The 14,857-nt window shown below is 41.6% G+C and overlaps 1 protein-coding gene across 13 annotated transcripts in view; it reads left to right on the top strand.

Moving 5' to 3' along the window:
* ARMC3 (armadillo repeat containing 3) overlaps positions 1 to 6,179 on the top strand; it is a 57,876-nt gene extending 51,697 nt beyond the window's left edge. For 11 of the 13 annotated variants that reach the window (XM_057432689.1, XM_057432679.1, XM_057432687.1 and 8 more), the window contains 3 exons: positions 1,481 to 1,678; positions 4,118 to 4,322; positions 5,817 to 6,179. In XM_057432689.1, the coding sequence (XP_057288672.1) occupies positions 1,481 to 1,678; positions 4,118 to 4,322; positions 5,817 to 6,026 (613 nt within the window). In that variant the 3' untranslated portion in view covers positions 6,027 to 6,179. The remainder of the gene's footprint in view (positions 1 to 1,480; positions 1,679 to 4,117; positions 4,323 to 5,816) is intronic. The other 2 variants (XM_057432684.1, XM_057432692.1) reach the window with 2 other exon arrangements.
* Positions 6,180 to 14,857: the final 8,678 nt, after the last annotated feature.

Consider the following 14,857-nt stretch of genomic DNA (forward strand, 5'->3'; position numbering starts at 1 on the left):
AAATAAATTATTCTTAAACATTATGTCTAAGTGCATAAATGGAGAAGTAGGTAGCTGTTTAATCTACCATTATAAGGTTCCCTGGCTATAGTTAGATAGAGTCAAATTAGACAAAGAAAACTGTTTATCTGCTTTTTTCAAGTATAGGTGCAATTAATAACCAGAACGGTTTACTTAAAAGGGTGGTGAATTTTCTATAATTCTAAGATTAAATCTTAATTGGCTATCCTGCTAAAATAATGTGCTTTAGGAAACCTATGAAAAGGCCATTTTGTGAATATGGTAAATCTCAGTAGGTAAAAGAAAAGTTTGCAAAGTATTCTGAAGACAAATGGCTTGAATTAGACACCTGATAATGGTGTGTGCCCTTCTGCTTTGTCCATTGCCTTCCTTCTTAAGAGAGCTGTCCATTGTCAAAATTTCAAGAATTAATTTGAAGAGCACAAGATAATGATAGTGTGCCCTGGAGCCATATACTCTAGTGATCCATCCTTTCTTTTTTTCCGCCCTTTTTCCTTCCAAGAATGCCAGCAGTATTATGGATTTCAACAAATTAGCCAGAATTGTTAAATAAAGGAAAGAAATTCTGTCATGTTTCACAGTAGAATTATTCAACACCTATGCTGAAAAAAGATATAATGCTTATGAAACGCAAGTTCCACATGTTCCCACAAATGAAATATCCTAAACTGATTGTATAGATCTTAATGATATCTCTGTTAAGATCTTGGTTTTGTAGTTGCTACGTAACTTGTGAAATGCACAGTCAGTATTCAATCTAAGCAGAACAAGCATTTCATTTTTACTTCTGCTAGGTGCTTATGATGCCTGTTCAGGATCACAGTCATTTTTCCAGTCCTGAGCATTAGCGATATATGTAGCATGTACAGTGAAAAAAGAGACAGCAAAACCACAGACTTCTTATAAAATCTTCATCTGACCAGCAGTGTTGTAGTTTGTACAATGCTTGAAGTACGTGGACTTACAACTACAGACACTGCTGCCTGGTATGTCCTGTCAAAAATTTTGGCCATGCTTTTGATACCACTTGTTCCTTTATTTGAAATCCAATTTCTATCAAGTAAAGCCTCATTGGAGTGCATGATTTTTAGTTCGTGTCCATATGGAACCAAACTGTAACTGTCTAAAAGTGTTTCTTATATGGATGTACGTCTCTTCTCCTCTAGATATATGTGAAAGGCATATCAGAGCTATAGATAAAAATAAAATGAGAATTTACAGCAATATTAATATGACGCTAGTGACACTTGGTTCATAAATATCTCCTGAGGGCATGTTCCACAAGTGTTCTCTACAACTTTGCAGATTTTCGAGTATTCATTATCAAGAGAAAAGATTTTTCCTAACTCCCCCTGCAATCTATTTGTCTAAAATGTTCTGTTGGAGAACTGCTGTTATTTGAATTTGGACTTTCGCGATTACAGCATTCTAAATAACTGTACATTGTTTCCTATGTAAGAAAAGGGAAGGGGAAAAAAGAAGAGGAAAAATCAAAAGAAGTTATTCAGATTCTGTCTGCAGTCCAGGATGAAATAAATCTACAAAATACACAGTGGCTACCACCGCCTGACCTCATTTTACTTAATTACATTAATGATGCTTCCAAAACAATTTTACCACTAACTACTACAAGGGAACAGGTTGTGGCTCTTGCACAGTGAGTATCAAATCACATTTCCATAAATAATAGAAATAAGTTCAATTGGTAAAATAACTGTTCTCTCATCTGAGGACAACTTTTCCAAGCTTGTTATTTTTCCCATCCTAACTGGAATCCAAATCAGGTCTGGTCTAGAATTCTAACATAATTTTAGATTTTAAGCTTCTTGTTCCTAATTTTGTTGTAAATAGTTGGATTGGGTTTGTTTGGAAGATAAAATCACTTGCCACAAAAGGGTACAAATTTCCCATTTTGAAAATATTCATATGAAAATTTCCTTTTCCTTCCCCCCCCCCCCCCCCCCCCCCCCCACATTAATGTATCTGTATTGATCCTTTCCAATGAACACCTCAGCTGCATATGGTATCATTAAGGAGCCAGAGAGACCTAGGAGCTGCAGTGACTAAATCCACAACCTAAACTCCTAACTTAATAGTTGAGACTGTTGTAACTTGCACGTATCATGTCTATTCCTTCTTTTATGATCTTTTTTGCCTGCTTGGTTTGAAAACCCCTCAGGACAGGATCTGTCTCATATTTTGTTTTCCTATAGAGCCAAAAGCATGAGACATTTTTCTAATGTAGTTTTTAGGTACTACTGTAATTAATATCCTGATGATTTAATAGTGCCAGAATATTGCACTGGTGCATGTACAGACTGTTATTATCAATGTGTGGTTCATTAGTTACACTGACTACTCGGCCTTAGCACCAATCACTGTCATCTTCAGGCAGTGTGTCTGCTTTCACCTTCTCCTTAGTTTAACCTTTGCTATCTTAGCAGTTTCCTGGCTACCTCCTGAATCTGTAGAGTTTGGCATCAGATCCCACTGAGTCTCACAAAATCTGTTTCTTCTACTAACTCTCATTTTTAATGAAGTGGTCTAATGTGATAGGAAGAATGACTTTTCTGTTGGTTGCAAAATGTGACAGTACAGATACTCATCCTTTGCTACCAGCTGTGTATAAATCATGCTGCCATCCTCAAGGTGGAATCCATAAAATGCTCTTTCAAATCTGCTCTTCAAACACACCAATGAAATTCTTGCAGACACACAACCCAGGAAAACAATCATGGGAAATTTAAGTAGAATGTTTTCTGTGGGGATTTTTATGTGCATGTTCCATTTTAAGCGGCTGCCTGAATAGCGTGTGTTGAATAGGAAGGGGAGGAAGAGGCAGCTGCAGCAGCCCTCGGCAGCCTGGCAGCTTGAGCGGGGTTCCTGCTGTGCTCACCAGGGAGGGAGCCGGGGTAGATGAAGGAACATGCAGTAGTGCTGGCTGTCTCCTTTTAAACAGACAGAGCACATCTTTGTGCACACGTGGGAGCAGCGTGCCTGCAGGATCAAGAAGCTTTGCTCTCTTTACTGAGGGCTGGCTGTAGGCACAAGCAGCACGAGCGACCGCCTGGAGTCCCCACTTCTTCACGTTCACCCAGTAATTCCCAACTTCAAGATACCATGTCTAGCCAGCTTGGTGATAATTCCCTGTGCCCATGCTGTTGCAACCAGTATCACCTCAGGCCCTAGGGTTTGAGAAATAAGGCCTCCAGGGTTGCCTTGCACATACTATGTGGACAGAACCTACAGTTACTGCAAAGGAGGGTAATGCAGATCTTAGTTCACTGTCTGAAGTAGTGGCTTGTGATTTAAACCCACGACAGCTCTGCATCACCTTGCCCAGAGTGAGGGCCCTCAGTAACACTTGTAGCTCTGGCTGAGGACTCTGAGAGGAACAAAGGTCTTTACATACAGGGACCATGCATAGAAAGGTGAAGGTGTCTTACAGACTTATAAATGGGGCCTGGTCCTATGTGTGCACAGTCGCCCAAAGACATGCTTTTGGCAGTGTCTGCACAGATTGTGAGTTTTGACCTTCTGTTTCTGTGACTAAGCCAATTCTTTTTCATGGGTAAATACACACCTCTCACCACCCAAATACTGGCTTCAATATTAAGACAGCACACATAGAAGCTGAAGTATCCTTTATGGATATAGTTGCTTTCCTATGTTGGGATCATTATCTGTGGCTTAAATTTTACCCTGTATACTCACATGCCTTAATGACTATTTCAAACAAATGGTAGGGCTGCAGATTGTAATATGTAGCTCACATAATCTGTTAGCTGTAAAGGTGAACACTAGCTTCTGAGCTACGTCCTCGGTAATGACACGGTTACTGGTGCTTTTCTCTGAGGACTTTGTGCCTATACCAGAGCCCTCCAGAATCTCTGCTGACAGAAGTTGCACCTTGGTTTAGGTCTGTGACAAATGAGAACAACCTGAGTTATGGTTATTTGTATTTAACAGTTAACATATATAAAATACAAATTACTGAATTAATACAGCAAGTATAGCAGAAGTATTAAAGTCTTATATGTCATTCACTTATTGCTTGTATACATTTCATTTGCTACATTTCTGTGGTAAATACTAGAGGAATTATAGATGCAGCTGATTCTGGTATACACTGGAACAGGTTTGTTGCAGACAAGATGGGTGGCCCGATTGAAAGAGACAAACTACATAACTTCAGCTGGGAACTTCACATAAGCGAAATAGAATTTGAACTGAAATGCAACGTTGTGCCTATCGGGAAAGTGAAAAAAGGGACATTCTACCACAGGGCTTTACTTTTCAAGGTACATTAACATTTATTTTACAACATAACATATTGATGTTAAATAGGTATTATAAACTAAAGCATACTTGCATCAGTACAATATAATATTTATATTCATGTAAAATCTTTTGTATACACTTAAGTCATTTTTCACTGGCAAAGTTGATTTCCCAGTGAATGAAAGCCAGCATCGCTTCTTTCTGTAAACATTCTTGTTGTCATTAAATTGTCTTAAGTGATATCTGCAGAATACTTGATAAATGGCAAAAAGCCAGAATATTTGATTGGGAGTCAAAACATTTTACATTTTCTGTAAACTGTAAAATACTGAATTATGCAGCTTCCCTTTTTTTTCTATGCTGCAAACATAAACTTGTTGGGACAATTTTTATTTGGTATCTATCCAGTATTCTATAATAGTATATAACAGCTTTTATGTTCTAGTTTCTGAAATTGGAAAGATTAATTTCTTCTGTCCTCATGTGAACATGTGCTGGTGCAGCCTGCATATTTTTTCTATCCTTTTTCCTTGGCTGTTGGGTAGCTGGACTTTTCTTCTTGGATGGAAAAGACAACAGAAGCAAGAGCCTAGCACATTAAGTGTGAAGGACCCAGGAAACAGTACACAGGAGAAAAAGCTCAGTCCTAAATTTATGGTATCCATGGGGAGAGAAAGTTCCTGACATATTTTATGGAGGTCCAAGGACACGAATTAATTGTGCTGAAGCAGCACTGATGTTCGCTTATCCTGCACTGTCCTAAGAAACCTTTGCAGGGACAGATCATCTCTCTTAAAGCCACAGCAGTCTAAGCATTGGTTAGCCTTGCCCATTCATAACAAGTTAAAAATCTTCCAGGATCTCATTCCCTCACAGGAGATGCATTCTGAGAAAGCAGTTTTTCAGCTGGAAACCATTATAGGTCTGTCAGTGATAGCACAGCACAGAGGAAAGGCAGGTGTTTCATCTAGCAGATGCTTGCCTCGCATTTCATTGCTTCCCATACTTGCAGGGCTGAAAAGCAAGGAGTGTGCTCTGGAGTGAGGCAGCAGTCCTAAACTTACACTGATAGAAATGTTGCATTTTTACACCTAATATTTCATGGTAGCTGTATGTGTGCAGTACCTACACCTCATCGCCTGAATAGCCAGTTCTTTAAAATGTTATTCAGAAGTAAGTCTTCCAACTAAAAAAAGAACATTCCTAGGCACTGCGGCTATTGCACTTGTTTATCATCCAGTCCTTTAGATCTCAAATCAAGAGTTAAAGTTAGTATTTTTCATGTTGTGCATACAATATGGTACAAACAACATTTTTAAAGGCCACACTTTCTAAGCAGAACTAACAATAAGGATTCACAGTTTGGAACACTTCAGAGATTTACGAAGTGTGTTTCAAGAAAGCGCTTGGCCTCTCAGGTATTTGTTTTCTTTTTAAGCATCTCTTGGCATTGCTTTGTATCACAGAACCTACGTGTATTAACTGTGATTAACTCCTTTTTCTTTCCTTTTTAGGCGATAGCAGACAGAATTGGCATTGGCTGTAGTTTAGTTCGTGGCAAGTACAACAGAGCTTGGAATGAAGTTAAATTGGTTGATGACTCTCCTCAAGGAATAACTGGGCTTCTGCTTCCCCCTCGCGAGTATATTGTAGATCTAATGTTTGAGCCAGGCCGTTTGATAAAAGAGGGCAGTGTAGAGGCAGATCAGTACAAACATATTTAATCATTTTGACAAATGTCACCAAAGTAGCTATTTTAAAGATGTTTGCAGTGCTAATATTTATGAAACATGAGGGGTTTCAGGTCCAGCTATCAAAAAGAAGCATAACTGGTATGTTGTCCTAAATGTTGCGTTAAACATATTTTAGGTATCCAACTTCAATGCTTAGAAATTTTATTAATTTTTCTGGTACTATTTTACGACTAAACTAAAAATACAGATTAAAATTTGGTAGCTCAAGAATATTTGGTATGTGCTAACATTATAATGCTTATTCAATAGGTTTAAATTATTTCCAAAATACAGTATATTCTTTTTTTCTGATGTTCCTTCAAAGCCCATGCACATTTACAGGAGCTATATGTCCATGAAGCAAGAAAATCTGAGGGCTGGTGAAGTAACAAGTCACCTAAAAACAACTGGACAATTTTTTGTGTGAAATAACCCAAGAACTGAGAATTAGAAGAACTAAGATAACGGCGTACTTTCAGCCTTGTAGAAGACATCCCATTCGTATTGCTTGGAACTTGGCAGAGTTAATAATTACAGATAATAGCATACTCTGGATAAATACTGTTTGTCCTGGCACAGGGAAGACAGATGATTGATAAGCTACTGCTTGCAATCTCCATTTGAATTTTTTATCTTTCACTTGAAGATAAAATGGACTCTGAGAAGGCAGCCGTTTTAGACAGGGAGTTTATATTTCTTGCAGCCTTGGGTAATGTGATGTGGCTACAGTGTGGTGGTGCATCTAAGAGGTGAAACACTGGCTACAGCACTCTGGTAAACACTTTCTGGTGAAAGTGGAAGGAAGGTACTGGAGTATTTCAGTGAGTTTACTGTGGGACAGAAAAAGACCTGTACGTAAGTTGGGCCACTGCACATTGTCACGTTGCAAATCTGCATTTCAGAAGACCAGAACACCACCAATAAAGCATTTACTTCCTGCCCACCAAAAACGTGATAAAAAAGTCTGCGGTCTGTGTTATTTTAGTTTTTAATGTTTGTGTAAGCACAGTCACTTGTATAGTCTGCTCTGGCTTGAAGAGGTTATATCTGTTGTATTCAGTACTGCTTATGAGCATGATCCCACCACTCCCCCTCCTTCCTCCTCTGACATGCAGCATGATTTTCTGGTAGCCCTCTGGGAATAGTCTATCTTTCTGTTGTAAATTCACTTATATGCCCTCATGTTCATTTTTTACCTTATGTTCAGCAGTGCTCCAGCCATCAGAATGAAAAAAGAACTCTGGAAACAAAATACATGATATGCTAGCAGAAGCCAGTGGAAGGTGAGGATGTGTTTCTTATCAGTGCTATGTAGCAAGTAGAGGCCTGATGAAAAGTCATATGCTCTCACTGACAGGCATGATTTGGTATAGAAACCTGCAACTTTGAAAGTGCAGTAAGTGCAAGTAAAATAAGAATTAATTTCCTACTAGCTATCATTTTGTATGGTTTTCCTACATTGGAATTTCATTATTTTGTATTGGAATCGTAATGTTAACGAGTGACTTATTCATTTGAGGAGGTCTTGAAAAACAAAGCAATTTCTGTTGTTTCTAATAAAAACTTTTGTTCTAGACATATAAAATGGCTTTACATAAAATGATAACCTAAGCAAATAAAACAAACAAATACTACACAACCTTGTATAATGCAAAATTTGATGATCCAAAAATGTTGGATGATGGTTGGTTTATGTCTTTCACAATTTTTAGCTTTGTATTACCTGAATTCCGTCACTTCAAAATTGTAATGCACTTGGGTGTCAAACATAAGAACAAGGTAGAACATAAACACTTACATCCAGAATTGTTACTTTGAAAACGTAGTTTAGTTGTCAAGCGAGTCAAGAGATGCCACACGTTTTTAGTTGATGCTTCCCATGGACCTGTAGCTGGGCCCATGCCCTGATGAACTCCCCCAGCCTTCATAAGAGCTGCCCAGCTCACACTCATTCCCCACCTGAACCAGAAAACAAAATGTTTCTGCAGGGCTCAGCTGGGTGAATATTCCTGGGACATGCCCAACATACACTGTTTGTTTGGCTTGGACCACGCCTGAGTAATCGCCTACCATCTTCTAAGGAGCAGATGGGGAAGGGTCTCATATTTCCTTTTACATAATAGTTCAGTGGGCAGATCAGTCACTCAGGGCATAGGAGTCAGGCCTTGATGCCTTCCTAAGCATGAACAAAACAGTCTGCAGCTACCCAATTGCCATGATATATTCTAGCCTCTGACAACTACAGCCCTCTGTTTGAAGCTCTGCTGTCGCGCAGAAAAGAGTCTGGGTCTCCAGTGCCCAAGAATATAAGAAATATTCTTATAGTTTCCTGTGTCTACTGTAAGACGTAGAAACTGTACCCTGCCTAAAATAATACCCTCCTAGTTAGGTGCTCTCCTTCTAGATGAAAAGCTGTCTTAGGCCAAGATAGGAATTGAAAAAAGGTTCATTCTTCCATAGCTGTAACCACTGGGCAGCTACACAAAAGCAGGCATTATGGCCAGCAGCTGTGCAGGATGAAAACTTAATGAGACATGCTCAGCTTCTTGAAAGAGAGGGTATGTAGGTGATTATCTCAGGACAGTGATGTGGACTGTAGCTCCTGATTTGGAAGGGGCACCTCTAAATCATCCTTACTGTGATGTCTGTGCTTCTGAGAGAAGACAGCATGAAAACACTGCTCCTCCTGTTCCCTGGAACTACCCAACTTCATACTCACTGTGCTGAACCTACTCTGCTGCTTACTGCAGGGTCTGTTCCAAGGCACCTGGAACTGACACATTGCACCTGCACACACCCTGCCATTCATTTTCATAAAAAAGAATCTTAGTTTTGATTTGGCATTGAGAAGCACAATGCTTAATACACAGCAATCTGCATATCAAAGATATACAGAACTGGCTGTGCTGACAAAAGGTCAGGCACGATTTCTAGCTTTCTAATGAAAGTGGCCCAGCAAAGCAGCAAACCAAAACTGCTGGTGGTGTCAATGAGATCTCAAGTTGCAGCAGCAGTTTTGCTATGAGAAAGTCTAATGTTTTGATCCTGCACATTTCTCTGCCTTTTTCTGTTTGTGCCAGGACCATTGTGGCTAAGGGTATTCTAGGTGGATAATTCCAGGCTCTCCAGACCAGTTTTGGCTGAGACCTGTTTCAGAGGGGTGCTTCTCGTAAACACCTCGCTGCCAAAGTGGCTGCTTCTGTTTTTCCCCAAGCAGATGCAGAGGCAGTAACAGATTTCTGGCAACAGCAATACCAGCGCTTCCATGCTTGCTTTCTCTTGCTCTTGATCCCCGAGCAGTAGGAGCACTGAGGTTAACTTACACTTGTTTTATCTTTAGCTGGGAGCAACTGCTGTGTAATTTATAGAATTAACATATTTCAAACAGTTTCTGATTACCCACCGCTAAACTACAGCAATGGCAGAATGTCACTGCCTCAAACTGTGCATGGTAGAAATTGAAATGAACTCTTCCTCCAGTAAAAATCCATTGTTGATTAGCTCTGCATCCTGAGAAGAATCCAAGACTCTTAGAGCAAAACAGGTGTTTCTTTCCAGATCCAAGAAGAACTTTTGTTGTTATTTTGTCATTAAAGATGGCTTTGGAGAAAAGCAAAAAAGTCTTTTATTACTAAATACGGGTTTCGAATGGTGACATATTATTTCATCCATGGATGAATCTGCACCTCTTCTACTACGTGATAAATCCAGAATCCAGCTCAATGCACAGCATCAAAATGGAGACTGTGCAGAGGCAATAGACATTTACTGACTAGCATGTCAATTTAGTTAAGATAGAAAGTGCATTAATACATTGTTATAGCTCTCTTGCTGGTTCATACAAGAGTCTTCTCCACAACTTATCTGCAGTACCTGTTCCCTTCAGAACACCAAAAATAAGCAAAAACAAAAAATTAATTCAAAGCCTGAAGACAGCATATGCCATAGCAGCAAAGTAGAGGGCAGCACAGGAATAGACACAGAGGCTCAAGCCAAGAGCCTGTCCAACTCCAGCAGTGGTCAGTATAGAAAAGGTTAAGAACACGGCACAAACACATTTATACATTTCAAGAGTAGTGTGATAGGTGACCCACCACCAGCACTGGGATAGCGTGAGGGGCACACGGGCATTCCTCAAGGCAGCAATGCTGAGTTCAGACCTACCTCCTGCTGCCCAGGCCCACTGCTGTGGGGGCAGGGGAGGCCTTGGGGCTGCTGCACAGGGAAAGCATCAGCACTGCCACTGCTGGTATTCAGCTGCATTGGAGCAAAACAAAGTCGGTTACAAGGTGGTTTCATCTTTCCACCACAGGGAGGAAAGCGCACTGATAAACGTGTCTGTCTGTGGGCTGGGGTGGTTAGGGACCACAGGCATTGCTTTGCACGGAAATATCCCCAACCAGTCTCTCCTCAGCATCTTTGCTGATAGTGCAACAATGGCAAAACCCTCACCTAGACAAAAAGTGAAAAACTCTCACCTTGGCGGAACCTTGACGAAAGACCTCTTTTTGACCAGTACAATCTAATTCCCTGAACTGCAGAAGCTAAAAAAGAGCTCTTTGAATGCCATACATTGGATCTATGTGTGGCACTGGGTATTTGCAGCCCTAAAAGCCAAAGGGATGCCACGCAAACCCTGAGAAGTGGGGCTGGCCATGCAGTGAGCTCTGCGAGGCAGGCCTGAGCAGGGGTGGGAATCAGAGGTTGGCTAAAGCGCATAAACTGCTGAGTGCTGATCAACACATCCAAACCACAGTGATGCACCATGCAGCATTGAGAACACATAACACAGCACAGACAGACATGTACAGCCACCTCCTGGCACATCCAGAAAGCCAACCTTCTCGCACTGCAGCTCTGCCAAGGTGTCTCCTCCCAGGCAGCTGAACATCTCCCAAAAGGTGAGGGGAGTAACCAAGGGACGCGGTTTTTTGTCTCATGTTTGCTTTGCAATACAGCTGTGTGGATGGGGGGGCATGATTTTTTTCACACTCTTTACCAACAAAGCTATTACAGCAGATAAATTAACAGCTCTTTAGCCCTCTTAATGATCTATTTCTTTTTCTGACACTGAAAGATATTTGAGATATTGGGATAACCTGATCTGGCCTTCCTTGCCCACTATCACACAATTCACAGTTCAGGTACAGGTAGAGTACGTGTAGAAATGACAGAAACACAGAGGGAGACACACACACATACATGTCTTTGACCTATAAAAATGTTATTTGTAGGACATAGAAGGTATTAGTGTACTGGAGACACAATGAGGTAGTAAAAGCTTTTCTCTCATTAAAGAGTGAGCTTATTTGCATGCTAATGAACCAGCTAGTTCTTCCAGCTCATTGATGTTTCACTGACACGCTGCGATGCCATCTACGGAAATCATGTGCAAAGCATAATTGAAGCCAATTCTTGCTTGGGGTTGATAAATGTTGGGGAAAATATAGCAAGATGAGAAAAGCAATCATACAAAAGTAGGCAGCAGATTCTGTTGTTCATGCAGCCCTTTGCCCAGGCTATACCCACCTTCTCAAACACTGTTTACGACCAGCTCTCCTTGTTCTATCCTGACCTTGCAAACACAGCAGAGGGTTTCTTTGACCCTGTCTTCCAGCAGTCCTAACACTTGGTGTATGCGAGATTGCCTTGCCAATTTTAGAATAGAGACAAAAAAGGCTCTTCAACAAAGGACTCCTCTAGTAAGTACAGTGACATTAGGTTTCGCATGCTGTCTACCTGTGAACAAACCTTTTCCAGTCCACCTAAAGCTTTAGAGCTGTCCACTGCTGTTCTCACTCCCTCATCCATGCTGCATAAAACTGCCAAAAGTAACAGGCTCCTCTGTGGACTCTATAGTGTGTAACATTTTTCCCTTTTGTGGTGCCAGCATTGTGCAAGTTTGCTTTAAAACATGGTGCTAAGTTCTTGTGGAACAGAAACTGCTCCAAAGCCAGTTCACCCTTCTGTCACAAGGCAGGTTGACTACCCCACCAGATACCTCAGTGCACGCTGGTCCCACGTGTAAGTAACAGCTCACAGCTGCAGTGTTCCTTGTTTATTCATTATTATGCTCTCTTGCTGTTTCCAGGAGATGTCCCTACATTGTCTTATTGTTGCTGATACTAATCTCTTGTGTTTTCTAACCTATATCCTGTGGTGGTTTAACCCCAGTCGGCAGATAAGCACCATGCAGCCGCTCGCTCACTCCCTCCCTGTGGGATGGGGGAAGAGAATCAGAAAAGTGAGCAAACTCGTGGGCAGAGATAAGGACAGTTTAACAGGCAAAGCAAAAGCCACATGCACAAGTAAAGCAAAACAAGGAATCCATTCACCACTTCCCATGGGCAGGCAGGTGTTCAGCCATCTCCAGGAAAGCACATAATGGTTATTTGGGAAGACAAACACCATCACTTCAAACAGCCCCACTTCCTCCTCCTTCTTCCCCCAGCCTCATGTAGTAAGCCTGATGCCATATAGTATGGAATATTCCTGTGGTCAGCTGGGGTCAGCCATCCTGACTGTGTCCCCTCCCAGCTTCCTGTGAACCCCCAACCTCCTTGCCAGTGGGGTGGTGTGAGGAGCAGAAAAGGCCTACTGTGACTGAGTTTAACCCTAGCTCCACCTGGTACTAACAGGAGCTACACTACCAAAAAGAGAGCTAAATAATCAAGGGCTGGTCCTTAGGTATGTATAAATATATGAAAAGAAAAAAAAAAGCCAGGGGCCTTAAGACGAAACACTGGATGAGCTTAGAGCTGTTCAGGTACTAAATTGCTTCAGGAATTCCCAATGACCAGATAGCCTAGTGTCAGGAATTAAGAGGAACAAGGGCTTTGCAGCACTGGGCCACATGTTACATTGGAAATGGCAGTTTCCACAAGCCAAGCACTGTGTAGCAAGTGGTACGCTTCTAAAGTACACACAACACGAAATGCAGGGGGAGTACAGGATGCGATGTTAATGTGTGCCAAGGAGGACTCTGATGGTCAGGGAGCCTCCTCTGCGGCAAAACCTCTGGCCAGAAATGTTCAGTGATTTCCACAGGGATTAGTCTGTCACTTTTGCTAGCATGGAATAGGAGAAGGATAAGAAAGGGACCACCACCAGTTCAGTGTGTTGTCGCTGCTTGTAGTGTATTTGCTGACCACAGAAATCCAGGAGCAAACAGGAGCGCAGACTTCAGTCAGGTCTGCGCTCAGTTTTTGTGAAATGCCACTGAACATTAGGCATTGGGAAGGTGTCTTTGCTTGCCACTACAGAATTAAAGCAGAACGTGCTAACAAATAAGCTAGCAATACCTGATCTATTGTTGTTTCTCTCTGCTAGATGAATGTCAGTATGGTGTGGAAACAAGAGGTCTGTGCAAAACACAGAGCTTGCTCTGATCCTTTCTACACTCTTCCTACATAGCAAATAGGGACCAGAACACTTGCAGCAGCAGCTTCAACTTGGTACGCTCTGTCTTGTAAAGGGCTCCTGAACCTAGAGCTGCCACAGAGGTATCTGTCCCTGCAGATCTGGCCAGTCCTTACATGACATGAAGCTGGAGTAGGAGTTTTTACTCACCCAGAGTTGCTCCGATGGCCCCTGAAAAGAAAACCCCATCTCCCATTGCTGCAGGAGTGGGGATTGCTGGGTCAGGGTACCACCAGGCACTCCATCGTCATGAAATGGAAAACCAGCTCATGCCCTGAAAGCAGCATGCCAGTTTCTCCCACAGACATCTGGTGAGCATGCTGGAGACCAAGGATTATAACCAAATCCTGAAGTGCGCTAAAAGAATGAGTTAGAGGCAGGCAAATCTCACTAGACAAAGCAGAACTGCACACTGTTCACATGCAAATCCCTCGGGCAGCTTTCTGAGTAGTCTTTTGTACTGCCTGTGATACTGTGATACTGTGATACTACATGTTTCCTAGTTTTCAAATAATATATGCATTTGAGAAAATCAGTCTGGTTTTAGGTTGTGGCTGAAACACTAAAAAGTCTCCAGAAACCCAGATGCCAAATGCATTTTGAGACATTCCCCCATCCCTCCCCTATCCATCTACTTCACCAACAGTCCTGTTCATTCCTCCATAATGCTTACCCAAGTGAAATCAAGAGGCAAATCCAGCCTCCCTGTCCCAGCCATGAGGCAGGTCATTCATAAGAAGCAGGGCATGCACTCAGCCCCATACTTTTCTCCTCTCTTCTAAACCAAGAGCACCGCAGTGAAGATGAGTTAGCAGCAGGAAACCAGTGGGTGACTGCCATCATGCCTGTATCACAGCAATAGTACAGAGGGAACGCAGAATTTTGGGGGATTTTTAAGGAGTATAATTTTGTGCTTTTCCTGATTAGAAAATGCATTAAAAATAACTCTTTGGAGGGCCATCTATGAGAGAAGGCAAGAAGGTTCATAACCACATTTATGTGAATCCCAAATTTAAAAATACATCTCAGATGAATGAGAGGGAATAAAACCTGTTCTGGTGAGCCCTGCTCCTCAGGAACCGCCATTTGCTGGGAAGGAGGCAAACTGTTATCAGGGAAGTCTGCTGAAGGGAGAGCAATTTCCCCCAGTCAGAGTGAAGCATGACATACACCACTCTTAAATCATTTGTATTTTACTTTTTTATGATGCAATCGTGAATTAGCTTTTTCTGCATTTGTAATTAGAGGCTAGAACAGATGGTCAGGGCTTAGTTCAGGGCGATAAATCCATTAAGATAACCTACAGAAAGCTGCTGCTACTGCGGTTGCTGCCAAATAACTGTTCATTCAAAGCTTTGTTCACGCTCTGGGTACTGGGTGGAAGAAGAACCAGCCCAGTTCTT

Source organism: Pezoporus wallicus, unplaced genomic scaffold (genome assembly GCF_028554395.1).
Source record: "Pezoporus wallicus isolate ANWC-B61680 ecotype Strahan unplaced genomic scaffold, APGP_CSIRO_Pwel_v1 scaffold_2584, whole genome shotgun sequence".
In the NCBI taxonomy this organism is placed as follows: Eukaryota; Metazoa; Chordata; class Aves; order Psittaciformes; family Psittacidae; genus Pezoporus; species Pezoporus wallicus.